We start from the raw sequence: 19,066 nt of genomic DNA, 5'->3' as shown, positions 1-19,066 counted from the left end.
TACTTCAGCTGTATTCTTTTTTTCTCATGTTTGTGTCATATTGTGTGTACAAATAAGACTTTTATGTTCTTTGGCACTACACCCACCTTGAGTTGACTTGTTGCTGAAATGTGCTATTTAAATAAGTTTGCCTTGCCTTGTGTGTATGGTAAAATTTCAAGCGAGCTGTCAATTAAAAGTGGTCGAATAAAGATCACCTTTATTTCCCATTAAAGTATAGATATATATCATTGATACAAAAAGTACCTCAAATATGACTTGTGAATGAATAAATGTGAATAAATCTGCTAATAAACCACAGACAGACGTTTAGATGAAGTAGAAGCTTTAATAAAAATTTGTGTTGCATAATCTTTAAAGAAAACAGTACCAGTACAACAAAACAAAGTAGAAAAATAGGCTCATATACCTTCAAGCTAGAACACATAGTATATTCTAACAATATTACATTCACAATATGCTGCACATTGCATGTAGCTTTTTCACATAAAAATACATTTTTCAATGCATGAATCAACATTATTGATGGTCGCGAAATAGTGGGGGCCCGCTTAAGAACCAAAGAACAGTTTAGTTGTTAAAACAAAATCATACAGTAATCTGAACACATTGAAAAGGAGAAACAAAACAACACCAGTACAACAACAGTCATATGAATGTTCTGTAGATCAGTGTCTTTTGACCTGATCTACATCTATAAACAGTAGGTTTAGCTCAAGTAAACTGTTCCGGTTCTGTACGTGGGACTTCTCAAGTCTTCTTGATTACCCCATGCACCCTCTGGGTGAACATGTGCTGGACTATCATACTGACAAACTGAAAGTGCAATAGAATAATAAAACTCAAATCTGTACAACTCCCAGTAGACCTCACTGAAATGTTCCAAATTGTCATTTTAGGAATGTGATACCTTACAGTCTCTGACAATGTATTGAGGCACAGGTTAACGGCTATATAAAAAAACAAAAACATGAATGTACTCTTATTCCATAAACACAGTTTGATTGCAGGAAGCTGCTGGCTTATCAGAGGGGTGGGTCTGTTTTTGTGAACTGTCCAAATAGTCTTTTCAGACCAGATCTCTTGTCTCGATTTACATTTCTATTCTAACAATAAAAAACTTCACATGATGGTGAAAAAAGGCACAGCTCGATATCAAACCAAGATAGATTCTTAAGAAATAGCCACAAGTGCTTTGAAAAATCACTTATTTTGTTCAAAAAACAAGAAACAACATGCTGCAGATTCCCACATGAGGTTTGCAGGAGGAACATGAGGGACCACCACAGGCAATCCATGGGTGATTTGCTTCCACATTTGTTTCTTACCATTACCACATACTGTTAATACAGTACATAGGAACATCTGTTGTGTGAATCTCCCACCAAAAAAAAGCCCCCGCCCCCCCCCCCCCCCTTTTTTTTTTTTTACATTAAACCTCTATATAAAATACAGCACAAATTGTTGCATTAAACATCAAGAGCATTGCTCATATTTTCTTGTAGTCTACATAGACTTTATATTCTGCACTTGAAAATAAATAATGTAGATCTTTATCACTTTTAATCACTTCAAAGGGAATACAGCTTATATGATGACTGTGATATGTTCTGGCAGAACTGATGAGCTACTAAATTATTTTCACTTTCACTTACTGAGTTCCTGGACAAAGTGCAGTGAAGAACTGTATATTTTTGCCCACTTTAACAATAACATGTTACAGGATTACACATCACATCTATATAAAAATTCAGTCATTATCGATACTACTTTAGAGGGCTGTATAATATTTTGTATGAAGAAAAATAAAATGGTGTCAAGCAACTGCATGGTTATGCTTGGTTACAATGTTTGGTTGGATTCAGATGAATGGTTTTAGTCAGAATAACTAATCCCATTAACTCCAATTGGGTCTGAAAGGTCAGAGATTTAACTACTGACTACTGGTGTGTTGAATGTAGCGGTTTCCAGCCTTTTTGTCCTGTGACTCTTTAAAGCCAAGACATACAGTACTGAAGCCTGCTGGCACAGATCATATACTGCATGTCCATGGGCTTTAAGAGTTCAACCAGGGAGAGATGTGTTTGTTTGATGAATAAAGAGGCCTGAACTTATTAAAGTCCCCATGTATTTCACAAGAAACAAAGGAGAGAAAAATACTCCCAAAACATTAACTTTGTTAAAATTCCTCAGATTTGAAAAACCATGTGTAAAAAAAGTGCACATCATTTTAATTTTGATTATGATAATAAACACAGTTTAAACTGACTTTGAGGTAAATATGTGATGACTGAATCTTTATTTTAGGTGATTTGAAGCTTTTAGATCAGGGCTTAACTTAGCTCCCTCAGGCCAAAGAAGTGAAACTCTGTCTCTGGGGGTGGGGAAATAAAAGACGCAGCTAGCTCTTCATATCTGGGATTCACCGGTCTGGTCCCCACTCCGAGAGGCCTGCACAAACACAAACAGACAAGTGTTATTTGAAAGATGGTAAGATGATGTGTATTTGTTACTCAAATAAAAGTAGCAAAACCTCAGTGTAGAAATAATCCTATTATTCAGTAAAAGTAAATATAGTTTCAGCTAATTATATTAGTACTAAATAATCAGTGTTTTTGAAGCTGATTGTCTGTTTTGTATGTTAAGTTATAATCTAGTTTTATTATTATTATTATAACCTTTATTTAACCAGGTTTGTCCCATTGAGATCCAAGATCTCTTTTGCAAGAGAGACCTGGCCAAGAATGGCAGCACATAGTTTCAACACATAGTCACATTAATTAAAAACATAAAACAAACAAACAAACAAAACAAAAAAAAAATGAATTTTCAAAATTTGTTAAAATAATTTACAAGATTAGTCAAACATTTGCACTCATTTAAAACATTTGCACTCCTGAAGCCTGGATGTGATGGAATTTATCATGGACTTGAATACATTCAGAGATACCAGACTTTGGAGTTTGAGCTCTGACTGCAAACTGTTCCATGTACTCGGAGCAGAGAATCTAAAAGCTTTCTTCCCCAGTTCTGTTCTCACCTTAGGAACAGTAAAATGACAAAAGTCCTGAGAGCGGAGACTGTAGGCCCTGTTAGTCAAGATTAGAAGGAATGATAAATAAGATGGAATCATCTCAAGAATGGCCTTGTAAATCAGCACATACCAATGGCCGAGCCTGCGCACATATAAAGATGGCCAATTTACTTTACTGTACAAGACACAATGATGAGTTAGAGCTCCACAGTTTGTAATAAACCTAAGAGCATCATGATACACACTATCCAACATGTGGAGGCATTGAACGGAGGCATTCATATATAATAGGGGTGTAACGGTACACAAAAGTCACGGTTCGGTACGTACCTCGGTTCAGGGGTCACGGTTCGGTACGGTTTCGGTACAACAGACACTAATTGAATGTAAAACTAAAATCTGTCTTGTGTTATAAAAGTTAAAAGAAAAAAGAATACAAAATAAAACAAGTGCATTAGGAGTGTTATAATGCCATTCATTAATTCTAGAGGGAAAAAAACGTGCACTTGACAACTGGCAACTATTATTCGAATTATTAAATTATTATTATTATTTAAAAAATATTATTAAAAAAACAAAACAATAAACTGACATCAATGTTGGTTTACACAGTTAAATTAGACTAGCAGTTACTTTGGTGATGTTTCTGGTCCTGCCTGTGTTCATAAAACATATTAGGCATCTACACGCACATCCCCCAAAAAACTGAAGACTAGGTGCTGGATCACCAAGAAAGACACAGGTAAGGAAAAAAGGAGACCGCTCACTAGTTAAAAGCTCCCGTCTGACAGTTTAATGTCACTCACGTTTCAGGCGTCAGCCCTTCATCAGACAATGTGTCTGATTATATATAGTGTGCGGTCTCCTTTTCTCCTAACCTGTCTGTGTTCATGTCAAGAGGCTTAAAAGCTGCGGGATAAGTTGTTGCACACAACTTGTCTTTTTACTTGCACCAGTGATTGACATATCGGGTTGAACATGCGCTACGTGTTTGATACGTTTCTAGCGACGCAGCGCGCATCCGTGAAACATCGCCGACGGACTTTGTCCGGTGGACCAGTCGCGAGCATGGATGTATTATGGTCGCGAGCCGCCGCCGCCGCCGTTTGTTTCATTGAGAAGCCACAGTGACATGAATGAAGCAGACAGCTCTCCTCCTCTAACTTCACTCTCTCATCACTTCTCTTCTTCGTCTGTTATGACGGTTGTAGCAGCTTCGAGGCTGATTACCGCCACCTGGATTCGAGTGAGGACTCGACTTTTTTTTTTTTTTTTTTTTAATATTCATTCAGACGTATTCGTCGTGTGACTGTGTGCACCGAACCGTGACCCCCGTACTGTGACGGCACGGGACGAATACATATACCGTTACACCCCTAATATATAACACATCACCGTAATCAATAATCGGAAGAAAGGTTGACTCCACCAGTTTCTGTTTCACCCTAAAAGAAAAGCAAGACTTATTTCTAAAATAAAGTCCAAGTAAAAGCTTCAGCTTCTTTACAGTATACTGAATATGTGCCTTAAAAGACAAGTGGTCATCAATCAAAAACCCCAGATATTTAAAAGTAGATACAAGTTCACACTAGTAAGTGTGTGGCTGACTAAATGTGGTTGTGACCTATAGTCACAGAAGACTAGAAGTGAGATCAGCTCATACTTACTTGTGACTGGCTGCTGGAGGGATTGGTGGTACTCAGGTCTGAGTATCTCTTCTTGGGTGTTGTGCAGATACAGGAGAGGAAGTGAGCGTACTCCTCTCTCACCTGCAGTGGGCAGCAGAACATCAGGAAACTAAATCCACAGCTGGAAACTCATGCTGATGTACACAACTAGTCTTCTATCATCACTCATTCTTGTCTTTGTATGTGTAACAAACGGAACAATTTTATCTCTTGTGTAAATCTCTGTCTGTCATAGCCTGACGCATTCAGTCCCAGTTACACATACAGACACACGCACACACAGACACACACACACACACACACACACACACACACACAGACACACACACATAGAAGTACCCACTTAGCTACTGGATCCTACCTGTTTAGACAGGAGGCAGTGCATGATGAACACCAGCGCCCCTTGCAGGCTGTTGAGAATAGTGAAGATGTATGCGACCCCCATGTTTGGTCCTGACTGCTCAGTAAACAGGAAAGCCCCAAACACCCACATAAGCCCCAGTATACACATCTGGGCTATAGCTGTCACTGTGAACGCTCTGCAGAGGAAAAAGGGGAGGAGAGAGGGAGGGGTTGGGGGAGGGGAATCACAGAAAGGGCAACAGATAGAGAATGAAAGAAAAGATTAATGCGAGCTGAAACACACCGATGACTCAGTTACCGCTGCAGTGTCTGGAAAACCCCTGAAGAGAGGAGGATGTAGAAGAAAGGTCATGGATGATCAAGAGAGCAAAGTTGAGGTAACAGATGAGTACTCTATATAAAAAGGATTGTTAGAAAGAAACCAGAGAAGCACAGGTTTTGAATCAGGCTTCTCATAATTAATGACTGTTTCTTTCTACGCTCACCATTTCACCAACATTTATCACTCAGACAAGGAGAGAGTTGTGGATTGGAAGAAAACCTTTTTCCACAGACAGAAACCACATAAAGGGGGAGAGAAACCCACATGCTGTTACAGCAGTACGCTCACATCATATTCCCAATTCCCAGAACTAAGCAGCACATCTGATTGTTTATACAGTGATGTCTACAACTGGAGTAAAAAGTGAGACCGAGTTGATGGCGGATGGCAGTGTTAACCTATTAGAGAGCAGAGTCGGGGCTACGAAAACATTCCCCAAGTTTTTCCCTCACAAAACTCTCACATTCCTTCCATCCATGCATTTCTCCCAGCTCCCAGATCTGCCCCATTGGACCAAAATACATCTCAAGTCTGTGTCTGGTTGTGCAGGGGACTGAGTGAGGTGATATTAGAGAGGACACACATAAAACAACACAAAAAAATACACTGTAAAACACAGGAAAACCATGGACTGACCTGATTTTGTGTAGTTCGGAGAGATCTGGGTTGAGGCTGGTGAACTTCTGGGCGAGCTTCCAAACAGTGATGATGAAGAAGTAGACGTTGAGAATGATGATGAAGCACACAGGGCCAAAGTAACTCCAAATGAGGCCGTCGTCTGTAGACAGCCAGCAACTAGGTAAGAGGAAAAAAAAACATCATGTCAATGATAGATATTTAACAGCAGGTCTGTAGAATCCACTGATGCAACCGCTATCACATAAGCTAGTGTGCTGACACAGTTTTTTTCTTATATTTATGCAGATAACAATGCCATGCAGCGCTGCATGGCATTGTTTTCTTATTTCTTATCTTTTACTGATATAAATGCTGATACTTTGTCTTCTTTTATATTTATGCAGGCTGCTATCTGTTTTCTTATTGTTGTAACTTCTGCTAATACTATGCTTTTTCAAACTTATGCAGGTAGCTTATACTGTTATCGTTTTGTATGGTATGTCTGTCCATCTTTAATGTGAGGACTATGGATGGAAATTAGCTTTGAGCTAAATCCGGCACTTTTACATTACGTGATGTGCGCATCACAAATTGTTCATTAATGTGCACTGTCCTTGTCAAATAAACAATCAATTAAAAAAAAAAACATGTTTGTATGGCTGTCTTTGTGAGGACACTCATTGACATAATGTTTTCCCTAGCCCCTTACCCTAACCTTAACCATCCAAAACAAATGATAACCTTAACCTTAACCTTAATCATTACTCTTAAACTAACTTAAACCTAATTATAATAACCTAGTTATTGTAAAGTCTTAACCCTCATGCTTTCTTCACACACTTACTGCTTGTCAGTGCCATATCCCTGTGGTCTGCTGATGGCCGATATGATGACGATAACAAGAGGTGTTCCGTAACCGGTGAGGAACAGGTAGAGAGGCCGTATGGTGGCATTGAAGACCCGGACCACCATACGGTACAGCTGCATGCCTTCCAACAGCATCCAGGTGAACACCCCCAAGAAGAAGTAATGGAGCATCGCTGCAACAAACCTGCAGCCGCCCTGTGGTGCGACATGACAAGATCAGAGAGGAGACAAGTCAGATTACATTAAGACCAAGGTTGGAAGAAGTTAGAGGCTTTATTTAAGGGATATGTCAAATCAAAGTCCCACATGGCAGAATGTTTTGAGCACAAACATAAGCAATTAACCCTATGTAAGTCAGTCAAATGTAAGATATACATCTATCAGCCCTCCATCTATCCATACAGTGTCACTGGATGCAGGACATACGTATGTTGTAGGTTGAATTGGAGCTAAATCACATCACATCAATATTGGAATAAAATATTTAATAATATATTGTAAATTGGTCACATGTTTAGTGTGTGAAATCGTATCAGCAAACTAAAATAGAACTAGAAAAAGCATTTCCAAGAATGGAAATGGTGTGACTGCTGATAGCAACTGAACGCTGTTGCAGAATTAGCAAATAGTGCAAGCAGTGATCACCATACAAATGTTTGCCCAAGGTCGGAATCGAACACACAACCTCATGGTCATTAGACTTCCACTCTGCCTCTAGGCCACGGTGCACACAGAGTTAACATCAAGAAAGCTTGAGAGTCAAGCTTGAATGACTTAGAATGAAAATTTCTGTGAATTTCAGGCTGAGAGCAGCAGTTTCAACATGAAGCAAGTTATCAGAAGTCAACAGAGGACGACTGGGAAAATAATTCACTATAATTGTTGTTGAGGCAAGATTTGAACCAGCAACCTTCAGGTCTCCAGACCAGCAAGCTAACCACTAGGCTACAGACAGAGACAGTATGTGAGAGGTAAAGAAAACCTTTGATAAGAGGATCACTGGCTTCTGCTTAAAAAAAAAAGTAAGGAATCGTGGCAGAAAAAGTTAAATATTTGAAAAAGTATAAATAGTTAAAAAGAGAAAAGTAATGCCGATAAAGTTCAAAAAAAGCTGCACGTTTTGATATATGAATTGTTGAAATAGCACAACACCTAACACACTAACCATATGGCCACAGAGAACCTGAGTTACAATGAGCTTTATACTATGAGGAATCAAAGACTGTCCAATGACAGCTGAATAATTGGAATCAAAAGTCAAGCAATGATGTGAAATGACTGAGGCAGGAATCGAACCCATGACCATATGATCACTAAACCTTTACTCTGCCACTCGGCTACAGAGAGCACACTGCTGTCAAGACTGTTGTCATTCATTGTAATGTGATGATGTGCTGCAAACTGGTATGAGTAATCAAGGAGATAACAAACACCTGTAACCAATTGAAGGCGGGGGAGGAGAGCAGAATTCAACATAACATAACAAGAGTTCTTCCCTTGGATTCGAACCAGTGACCTTGGGGTTGGCAGGCAGTTACACTAACCCCTACACTACAGTGGAGTTGTGGAGAAGAGAGGTTGAGACTTTGATGAATGTGAGATTTTTCAATGATTCTTAAAATAAAGAGAAATTAGTATAAATTAGCCACACCAGGCAAGAAGAGGACTTTTTTGTGACCTGTGACTATTTTTTGGTGAATTAAAATGAATTAAAAAGCACTTAACAGCAAGTTACAAAGTTCAGCTCCTTCTCCTGCTGCTGTGAAAAAAATACATTGAGCTGAATGAGAGCAGAGAGCTCCCTGGCTGCATTTAAAAAATATTTAAAATTATTATCTAAGTCTCTTTGCATTTTTGACCAGAATTTTAGCCAGAAGACAAGTGTGGCTACAAAACTGGAGAAAATAATTTGTCTAGAGTTTAATTTGTGGCCGTGCTGACAGTTTAGCCAGAAAAACTCTAGAATGTTTTTTTGCCTCTATCCACTCTGACACCACTCTGGCTCTGCTCGTTAGACGCAACACACACACATTATAAAGCTGAAAAAAATCAGAAAAAGTTAAATATTTTAAAAAGTATAAAGAGTTAAAAAGAGAAAAGTAATGCCGATAAAGTCCAGAAAAAGCTGCACGTTTTGATATATGAATTGTTGAAATAGCACAAAGTATGAAGGACTAGAAGAAGACCGTAAAAAGGCGGAAGAAAATGGCCAAACAGAAGAACAATAGTGTGACTGCTTCAGCAGTCACACTAATTAAATTTAAATACTCTAAAGTAATACAGACTTTTCTGACACATAATTATTTTCCACCACTGGATGAAACACAGATGTTGTGTTGTTCCATTGTCTGTCTTGATGTTTTTGTTCTCCATTACTTGCCTATACAAACAAATGTCTCATTTGGAAATTTTGGAATATTTAGCTTCGCTGTCTGTGCCTCCTAATGATCTTTTCAGTATGTTTCATTTTCATTTTTGCGACTCTAGATAAACAGAGGGATTTTTCACTGTATCATTAGGGCCGCGGGCAATCGCACCGGGCACTGGTCCCAACAGCTATGAAATAGCTGCAGTGTGTGGATTTTTTCAGCATTCACACTATTGTTATTCACTCAACCTTTCAGCATTCACACTATTGTTCTTCTGTTCGGCCATTTTCTTCCGCCTTTTTGCGGTCTTCTTCTAGTCCTTCATACTTTGTGCTATTGCAACAATTCATATATCAAAACGTGCAGCTTTTTTTGAACTTTATCGGCATTACTTTTCTCTTTTTAACTATCTATACTTTTTAAAATATTTAACTTTTTCTGCAAATTAAACTCTAGACAAATAATTTTCTCCAGTTTTGTAGCCACACTTGTCTTCTGGCTAAAATTCTGGTCAAAAATGCAAAGAGACTTAGATAATAATTTAAAATATTTATTAACACTAGAACGGCCATGGCGGTCATTTTGACCGTTTTGATATTTATATGTGCAATAACTTTGTTGAAAAAAAAACATACAATCCTGCTGGTACCTGACTTTTCCTAAAAGTGTCTGTATTTTAATTCAAAATGTTTTTTAAATAAATCACACAAAAGGCAAAGAAAATATGGTAACTTTTACCTATTTCGGCCATACGCGGTCATTCTGACCGCACGGATTTCCCCGCGATTAATGTTACAATTTTGGTTGCTCGGCAACTAGCCTACCATTGTTTATGTCAAGTGCCGGTCTCGAGTGATTGTATTTATCAACATTGGAGTGACTTCAGACAATGGCTGCAAATAAAGAGAAGAGAAATATGACGGCTGCATGACGCACCAGGTGAGCTCCGCTGTCCTGTCCTGATCACCAGCTGAGCTGCATAATGTCCCACTGATAGATTCTGTCCTGTATAGGGCTGTAAAGTCGACTGGTCGATATTTCTGGCTCATCTTCATCTTCCTCATATCACATGCTCTCCTCACTGTGCTGTCGGACCCATGTCTATGGTCGGACCTGGCTCTGTCTCCGTTGCGCACGCTATAGCGCTTCATGTCAGAGCATTTTCACGTTGTGTGCTCCAGTCCGTCCGGTCCCGACCGGGTTACGGACACGTGTCCGGGTTACGGACACGGAGCACGGAGCAGAGACCAGGTCCGACAGTGCAAGGCTGTCCCTCTCTGAAGCAGAGGATCAAGTCTGCGTCACTCCCGTCAGTCTTCACAGACAGTCCGCAGACTTGAAAGAGTTTCTGATCATATCGTTGTCAGTTTGTTCCAGGCGACAGAGTTTGTTCTTTGTTGTAATGTGAATTAGTTTAAGTTATTACCTTTTTGAAATATATGTGTTGGTGTTATGTTGTTTAAAAAAGATATCACAACACAATAAATTAATTAACTTTTCAACTTGGTATTTTTTGTGAGAGATGACAAGGTTTTGAATCAAACGGTCATTTTGACCGCTTATGGCCGTTCTAGTAGGTTTGGAATTCTGGCACTTCTAGTGTTAAATGCAGCCAGGGAGCTCTCTGCTCTCATTCAGCCCAATGCATTTTTTTCACAGCAGCAGGAGAAGGAGCTCAACTTTGTAACTTCTCCACAACTCTGTCTGTAGTCCAGTTGGTAAGGTCGCCGCTTGCCAACCCCAAGGTCACTAGTTCGATTCCTGCCTCATTCATGTCGTACTTTCTGCTAGAGACTTCATTCAAATTCTGATTTGTAGACAAACTTCTAATGGCTCATTTGTGATGCTTTTTTAAGCATCATTGAAAAATCTCACATTCATCAAAGTCTCAACCTCTATGTCATCAGAAGTGTTGGAATGGCCTAGTGGATAAGGTTCCTGCCATCCAACCACAAGGTCACAGGTTCAAATCCAACCTGAGCAGTCTTCTTAGTGTGTCAGCCACTTTGAACTTTAACCAATACCACTTGGTCTGGTCACATGATCAAACTTGATAATGCATATGCGGCGCGCCCCCACTTATTCTCTTTACCTCTTTCAATCTTGGTTTGTGTTAACATGTTTCTTGTTTATACCACTGCACTAAGATTGATTTGCACTGGAACTACAGCTTTGGGCTCGTTAACTTCAGAGTGAGACAGAGTGCAGTTCATCAACAGACAACAGTCTCTGCAACTGTGTGTACACTGTGGCCTAGAGGCAGAGTGAAAGTCTGCTGACCATGAGGTTGTGGGTTCGATACCTACCTTGGTCAACCATTTGAATGGTGATCACTGCTTGCACTATTTGCTAATTCTGCAACATTCACACGCATTTCCATAGGGTAGGGTGGCTGCTTGCCAACCCCAAGGTCACTGGTTCGAATCCAAGGGAAGAACTCTTGTTATGTTATGTTGAATTCTGCTCTCCTCCCCCGCCTTCAATTGGTTACAGGTGTTTGTTATCTCCTTGATTACTTGTACCAGTTTGCAGCACATCATCACATTACAATGAATGACAACAGTCTTGAAAGCAGTGTGCTCTCTGTAGCCGAGTGGCAGAGTAAAGGTTTAGTGATCGTATGGTCATGGGTTCGATTCCTGCCCCAGTCATTTCACATCATTGCTTGACTTTTGATTCCAATTATTCAGCTGTCATTGGACAGTCTTTGATTCCTCATAGTATAAAGCTCATTGTAACTCAGGTTCTCTGTGGCCATATGGTTAGTGTGTTAGGTGTTGTGCTATTTCAACAATTCATATATCAAAACGTGCAGCTTTTTTTGAACTTTATCGGCATTACTTTTCTCTTTTTAACTATTTATACTTTTTAAAATATTTAACTTTTTCTGCAAATTAAACTCTAGACAAATAATTTTCTCCAGTTTTGTAGCCACACTTGTCTTCTGGCTAAAATTCTGGTCAAAAATGCAAAGAGACTTAGATAATAATTTAAAATATTTTTTAAATGCAGCCAGGGAGCTCTCTGCTCTCATTCAGCCCAATGCATTTTTTTCACAGCAGCAGGAGAAGGAGGTCAACTTTGTAACTTCTCCACAACTCTGTCTGTAGTCCAGTTGGTAAGGTCGCTGCTTGCCAACCCCAAGGTCACTAGTTCGAATCCAGGCTGAGCAATCTTGTTATGTGATGTTGAATTCTGCTCCCCTCCCCCACCCTCAATTGGTTACAGGTGTTCGTTAAGAGACGCATTAATTGCTTCTGCCACCGTTTGCAGCACATCATCACATTACAATAGCAACATGCTTATGTGTGTGCTCTCTGTGGCGAAGTGGCAGAGTAAAGGTTTATTGATCATGAGGTCATGGGTTCGATTCCTGCCTCATTCATGTCGTGCTTTCTGCTAGAGACTTCATTCAAATTCTGATTTGTAGACAAACTTCTAATTTTTTTTTTTAAAGACCCACTCCCGTGAAAATCGTGTTTTTTGAGCTTTTCACATGTTCCTGTGGCATTTTTCTTGTGTTAGAGCACATATCAGCAGAAAAGGAAGTGCAAAATTGCATTTCTGAGTTTTTCTGCCTTCAAACTGCTGTGAACCAATGGCAGACTCAAACTGGCAGTTTCAGGGAGACTGGAGCTGACGTGTCACAGCTCCAGGGGAGGGCACTAGTGCTACTAGTGCCCGTTCTTCATCTGGCTCAGAGGTGAAAGCCTTGGGAGCTCGGTGTAGCTGTCAAGGTATAATAGGTATAGCTCACCTGGTAGAGCAGCTTGCACTGTGAGCAAGGACTATGCTCCAGTCTGGGATCAAATCCCAGTGTGGAGTTGCTTTCACACTAGCCTTGTTTGGTCCAGACTTTAGGACTTTTCCGTTTGGTCCAAACCAAAATTTCATGTGTAAACACTCCCCCAGACTTTTGTCGGACCAAACAAGCGGACCATGGTCCCCCAAAAAAGTCAGGGCTCGGTCCGGTTCGAAGTGAACCATGGTCCGGTTCACTTCAGGTGAGAACGTAATCGGACTTTTAATAGGACCAAATACAGGAAGCAAACCAAAACAGCAGTGTTTCCCACAATAAATTGCGTCAACCACGAATAGATTTTTCGGCTTTTGGCTCGACCAACGCAATATCGTTTCATTCATTCATGTCCGCATAGCACTCTTTCTCCGTTATTGCCGTACACAGAGAGAGAGAGAGAGAGAGAGAGTGTGCGCTTGCAGGACAGCAGGGCGCGGTGAAAGCCTGCCACAGTGTCAAAGCTGCTGCTCCCCATTGTTGATGAATAGGAAAAAAATGACAGAAAGTGATTTTCCCTCACAAATTTTCTGACCAATAGCTGAACGACCTGTAGACCACGTGTCATTTGTTTACAAAAAAGGTGCGTTTTGACAAGGGACAGTGTGAACACAGACCGGACCAAAACTTAATTGCAACAATGTATCATTTCTTCCCTCTGGGAACAAAATGCGCTGAATCTGTAATTGTACAATGTCCAGCTGTCAGCAACCGGGGGGTGGGGTGCAAGGAGGTGGCTGGGCGGGTGCAAAACAGCGCAGTCTCCGCCCACCCCCCAGAGGTGAATTGCTAATGTGCATGGCTAATGAGCGGGTTTTAAAATGGCCGAAAAGGGTCGCGGGAGTGGGACTTTAAGCATCATTGAAAAATCTCACATTCATCAAAGTCTCAACCTCTACTCCATCGGAAGTGTTGGAATGGCCTAGTGGATAAGATTCCTGCCATCCAACCACAAGGTCACAGGTTCAAATCCCACCTGAGCAGTCTTGTTAGTGTGTCAGCCACTTTGAACTTTAACCAATACCACTTGGCCTGGTCACATGATCAAACTTGATAATGCATATGCGCCCCCACCTATTCTCTTTACCTCTTTCAATCTTGGTTTGTGTTAACATGTTTCTTGTTTATACCACTGCACTAAGATTGATTTGAATTATTTTCCCAGTCGTCCTCTGTTGACTTCTGATAACTTGCTTCATGTTGAAACTGCTGCTCTCAGCCTGAAATTCACAGAAATTGTCATTCTAAGTCATTCAAGCTTGACTCTCAAGCTTTCTTGATGTTGACAGTGTTTCCAACAGGTGCAGCTTTGGGCTTGTTAACTTCAGAGTGAGACAGAGTGCAGATCATTAACAGACAACAGTCTTTACAACTGTGTGTGCACTGTGGTCTAGAGGCAGAGTGGCCAGTCTACTGACCATGAGGTTGTGGGTTCAATTCCAACCTCAGTCAAACATTTGTATGGTGATCACTGCTTGCGCTATTTGCTAATTCTGCAACAGCGTTCAGCTGCTTTCAGCAGTCACACCATTTCCATTCTTGGAAATGCTTTTTCTAGTTATTTTTCATCTTCCAGACGCTTTTTCGGTCCGCTACAAATTATATATCAAAACGTGCGTCCTGATCGGGATCGCTGTGCTATTACTTTTCTCAACAGTGTACGAATTTTTCGCGACGTAAGTCGCGAAAAACTGCGCAAAATTTTGCATTGAAGTTAATGGGACGGGCGGGAAAAAAAGAGCGAAAAAGACCAATCATTGGAGTTTAACAAACGTCTACTGCTCAGGCATACTTTCACCTAGAGACTCCATTTAAACTTTAAACAGTAGACACAAGTCTTGTGTATTGGTGTATTACTCCACGTTTTGATAGGTCATATAGTTTTTGATCAATCCCCGATCAATGACCATGATCATTTTTGGAGAAATTATGAGATTATAATGTGTGTGTATTGCACGGAATGTTCGTGTCAGAGTGCGTGACATCATCGGTTAGAGTGGGAGAGATGCCAGAAAAACTCCAAACGGCCACAATTTACACTCTACACACATAATTTCCGCCACGTTTGTAGACGAGCTCATCCTCGATCTCATCATCTGCTCAAAATATCAGAGTGACTTACAGAATTTAAACTCTGAGCCTCTAAGTGCGGCCACGTCTGTCTCTGCTCCTCATTGACTCCAATACAAATATTTTCTGAGAGAAGCAGAACGGCCTGATGTTTTAAAACTGCCAGCGTCGCCAAAATATTTACTGTAGAAACACCAAATCGTACCAAAATTTTCAGTAAGTCCTTAGAGGAACGTTGATCTGTGTTTTGTTCTGATAGGAGTTACCATTTTGTCATGCTAAGCCTAAATGTGAGACCGGTGCAGAGGCAGAAAATGGCTCTTTTTCTCCACGTTTCTGTCTGTCTCAGCCTGCGGGGGCCCCTATCGCCGTGGTAACCTCTGTGATCCTCAGGCCAGAGCTCGTTAACTTCATAAACAATCCACCTGGCGCTCGTTTAAATGTTTATAAACACCGACACAGCTAAATCAGACTGACACAGGATGCAGCTACTAACTAACTATGTGTCAAGTCAGTCACACACACACACACAGACTCTAGAGCCAGCTTCATGTGATTACAGTCACACACACACAAACACACACACATTCATGTGATTAAAACACAGTTAACGTGCAACAGAATTTAAACTTAAACCATGATTTAATCTGGTTTTAAAGTTAAACCTTGTTGGTGTCAAATGCGTCAAATGCCTCTCGTGGGAGCAGCTGATAGCGTCCCCCCCCAGCTGAAAGCAGCCCACCCCACCAGCCAGAGGGTCCAGGACCATAGGGACTGCAGTGGAGGAAGGCTGCCTTAACACCCTGCACAATGGCACCCAGTACACAGAAGTTAGACAGGACCAGTCAGCCCATCACCTGGTCCGTTCAACAAATCAGTTTATGCTACTGTGATTTATGTAGCCTAGTTAAATACTACAGTAATCATCATAGTGTATTGGCAGGAAAGACCATTTAAATCTGTATCAAATATCGATTAATGAATTAATCGATAATTTGCATGTTGGTCTTGGTTAAGTACCACCTTGAAAAAATAAACAATGTTTTGTTGCTTAAGCTATTCAGTCATTCAATGGTATACTAAAATCCATGTGAAAAAAATGCTTCTCACTGTTCTCAGGTCAAATATTTATATGCGATTAATATGCAATTAATTAATTACAAAGCCTCTAATTAATTAGATCAATTGTTTTAATTGAGTCCTGGCCCGATTACACAAGATACACACACACACACACACACACACACACACACACACACACACACACACACACACACACACACACACACACACACACACACACACACACACACACACACACACACAGTTAACCTAATGTGGTTACAGCTCCTCCATATCAGTGCTTATAGAAAGATGATCATGTGTCTGTCTGATCAGCTCTGTCTTGACCTTAAGATCGTGGGTTTGATTCCCATGTTGACAGAGATGGCACAACCGGCAGTAGCCCCGTGGCCCATTCAAAATTTCCCGAGAGGAAATTTTCTAGTTCACTTTGCTGTTGCAGCACAACAGGAAGCTAAGTGAAACAGCTAGGTCATCTCACTGTAAACACTTTAATGAAATTACATTCTTGTTCACAATGAGGTCAACAGTCAGATCACTGCCCTCTGTCTAACTGAAGTCATGATTCGCTTTCACAAACATACCTCAGGTTTAGTTTTGTCAATTCCGGCCAGGAAGACGACGTCAGCCACAAAGAGGCAGATGCAGAGGTGCAGGTGGATGGTGGTGCGGGTGCCTTGAATGGAGCGGCAGAACTTGAATGTCAGGATGCTCAGGATCAGACACAGTATGGAGATGATCAGGCCTATCTTCGTCAGCAAAACGAGCTCAAAGGGGTGCTGGAAGAGAGGACACGGCAGATCCTGACATTAATGACTACACACATATGGGAATCATTTACACAATTATGTGAATGTGTTTACAGGGACATGTATACAGTAGGGGAGCGAGGGAGTAAAGCTCATGCAGCAGGTTTTGTTTGGATAGGCACACATAAACTCCTGAGGGAAATATCTATCTTTTACATACATTTTATTGAAAACACAAAAATGGAAACAAGGTTAAAGTGATAGTTCACCCAAAATTCAAATTTCACTCATTATCTACTCACACTCATGTCGACTAAGGGCTGTGAGAAGTTTCAGAGTCCTCCGTTCCTTCTCGGAGTTACGGGGGCGTCCATATATGTCCTTATAATGGTTGTGAATGGATACCACTTTTCTTCGTCCAAAAAGACACACCAAAAAACATCCAAATACCTCCATACTACTCGTCTGCAGAGGTGGCAAGTAACGAAGTACAAATACTTCAAATTTAACGAAGTACAAATACTTCGTTACTGTACTTAAGTAGATTTTTCAGGTATCTGTACTTTACTTGAGTATTTATTTTTCTGACGACTTTTTACTTTTACTCCCTACATTTATACGCAAAAATATGTACTTTCTACTCCTTACATTGTAAAAACAGGCTCGTTACTTCTTTTTTTTGACACAACGTAAAAGCACCGGTAAAAGACGTGACGAACTAGAGAGGGAAAGAGGGAGAACAAGAGGGAGGAGGGAGGAGGGGGCGGTAGAGAGAGAACCGAGTTACCAACTTGTACTGTAGCAGCGACATGGAGGCAGCAGCATGGAGGAAGGAAGCGATGGTGGTCGGACTATCCAACGGGGGGGTTGAACACTGTACAATCTGCGCAATATAGCGCATTTATCGTTTACGAGCGCAACCTGTCCATGCGCCCGTGTCTGTGTGTACGTGCGCACGCGTGTGCGCGTACGTGTACGTGTGGTGCGAGAGAGACGGCAGAGATGAGAGGTGGTGAAACGCTGTTTAAAAATTCTTATTGTTATTATTTTGTGAGAGTCTGTGGCGGCCCAAACGTTGGGAAACACTGCCTCTGGTCAGTTCAATCTTGATAATTCTGTCTGAACTTTTTTTGTTTAACAAAATTATCAAATGATGTAGGTTTCATTAACGGAAAAATTCATTTTTACTTTGAAAGTACATTTCAGAGCCTGTACTTTCTTATTTTTACTTAAAGCAGAAGTAAGCGATATATTTGTGTTAATATAAGTCTTAAATAGTTATATCTTCCGACAGCAATCACTTACATAGAGTGTTTGGTCTGAAACACGGGTCTGTCAGTCACTCTGCTCTGCTCTGAGCCGAGGAGAAAACTTTTCTCGTATCCTACACAATGGCGATTCTGGGGGGTGGCCTGGGGTGGCACTGGCCACCCCTGAAAACTCATTGGCCACCCCTGTGGCCACCTTAAGTTCGTCAACACAAGAAACAAGAGGAACGCTGTCACACACTCCTCTACACACAGTCACTGTAGCTGTGCCTCGCTCCGCTCTCTCTCTCTCTCTCTCTCCCTCTCTCTCTCTCTGTCACACACACACACACACATACGGGCGCATAGGTCGCGCTTGACCGCTAATAAACGGTAAATGCGCTATATCGCGCTAAATGTACAGTGTTGAAATGAACACACTTTATACAGAGTGCAGTCAAACACCAGGCTAAAGAGAGAGGAACAGCAGATCCTCTGACTGCGCAGTCAGCTGCAGGTGAGTGACAGACAGGTGACTGTGAACCAGCGACACCAGTGAGGCACAAGTTAACGTCCGTTTGTGGTCAGACCTTCCGTCACGGGGTCGGGGACGAGCTGCTGCATAACTGACACACATCAGGCTACTGTAGCCTAGGCTAAGTCCTCCTGTTAATATGTTTGCTGTGAAATAGGACTAGACTATATAGCTGTGCAGTACCTATTCTTAGTAGACCGGAAAGCAGCAGATGATAGAAGCAGGAGACAGGAGATTTTTATTTTGTAGAGAATTGAGACTTGACTTGGATTTGGTAAAAAAAAAAAAAGACTTGTGAACATCTCTGGCCCCCACTACTTAACTT

At 40.9% G+C, this 19,066-nt stretch overlaps 1 protein-coding gene across 1 annotated transcript in view; it reads right to left on the bottom strand.

Moving 5' to 3' along the window:
• Positions 1-308: 308 nt before the first annotated feature.
• The window catches only part of LOC146991282 (adhesion G protein-coupled receptor E5-like), a 32,344-nt gene continuing 13,586 nt past the window's right edge, over positions 309-19,066 (bottom strand). The window contains exons 12-17 of the mRNA XM_085798187.1: positions 16,795-16,989; positions 6,870-7,087; positions 6,044-6,202; positions 5,084-5,261; positions 4,702-4,803; positions 309-2,451 (exon numbers count right to left, since the gene is read on the bottom strand). Of these exons, the coding sequence (XP_085654313.1) occupies positions 2,410-2,451; positions 4,702-4,803; positions 5,084-5,261; positions 6,044-6,202; positions 6,870-7,087; positions 16,795-16,989 (894 nt within the window). The 3' untranslated portion in view covers positions 309-2,409. The remainder of the gene's footprint in view (positions 2,452-4,701; positions 4,804-5,083; positions 5,262-6,043; positions 6,203-6,869; positions 7,088-16,794; positions 16,990-19,066) is intronic.

This window comes from Trachurus japonicus, chromosome 1, assembly GCF_045865225.1.
Source record: "Trachurus japonicus isolate A0001 chromosome 1, Traja_1.0".
NCBI lineage: Eukaryota > Metazoa > Chordata > Actinopteri > Carangiformes > Carangidae > Trachurus > Trachurus japonicus.
The sequence above is the reverse complement of the archived record's forward strand: the minus strand, read 5'-3'. Positions and strand labels throughout refer to the sequence as shown.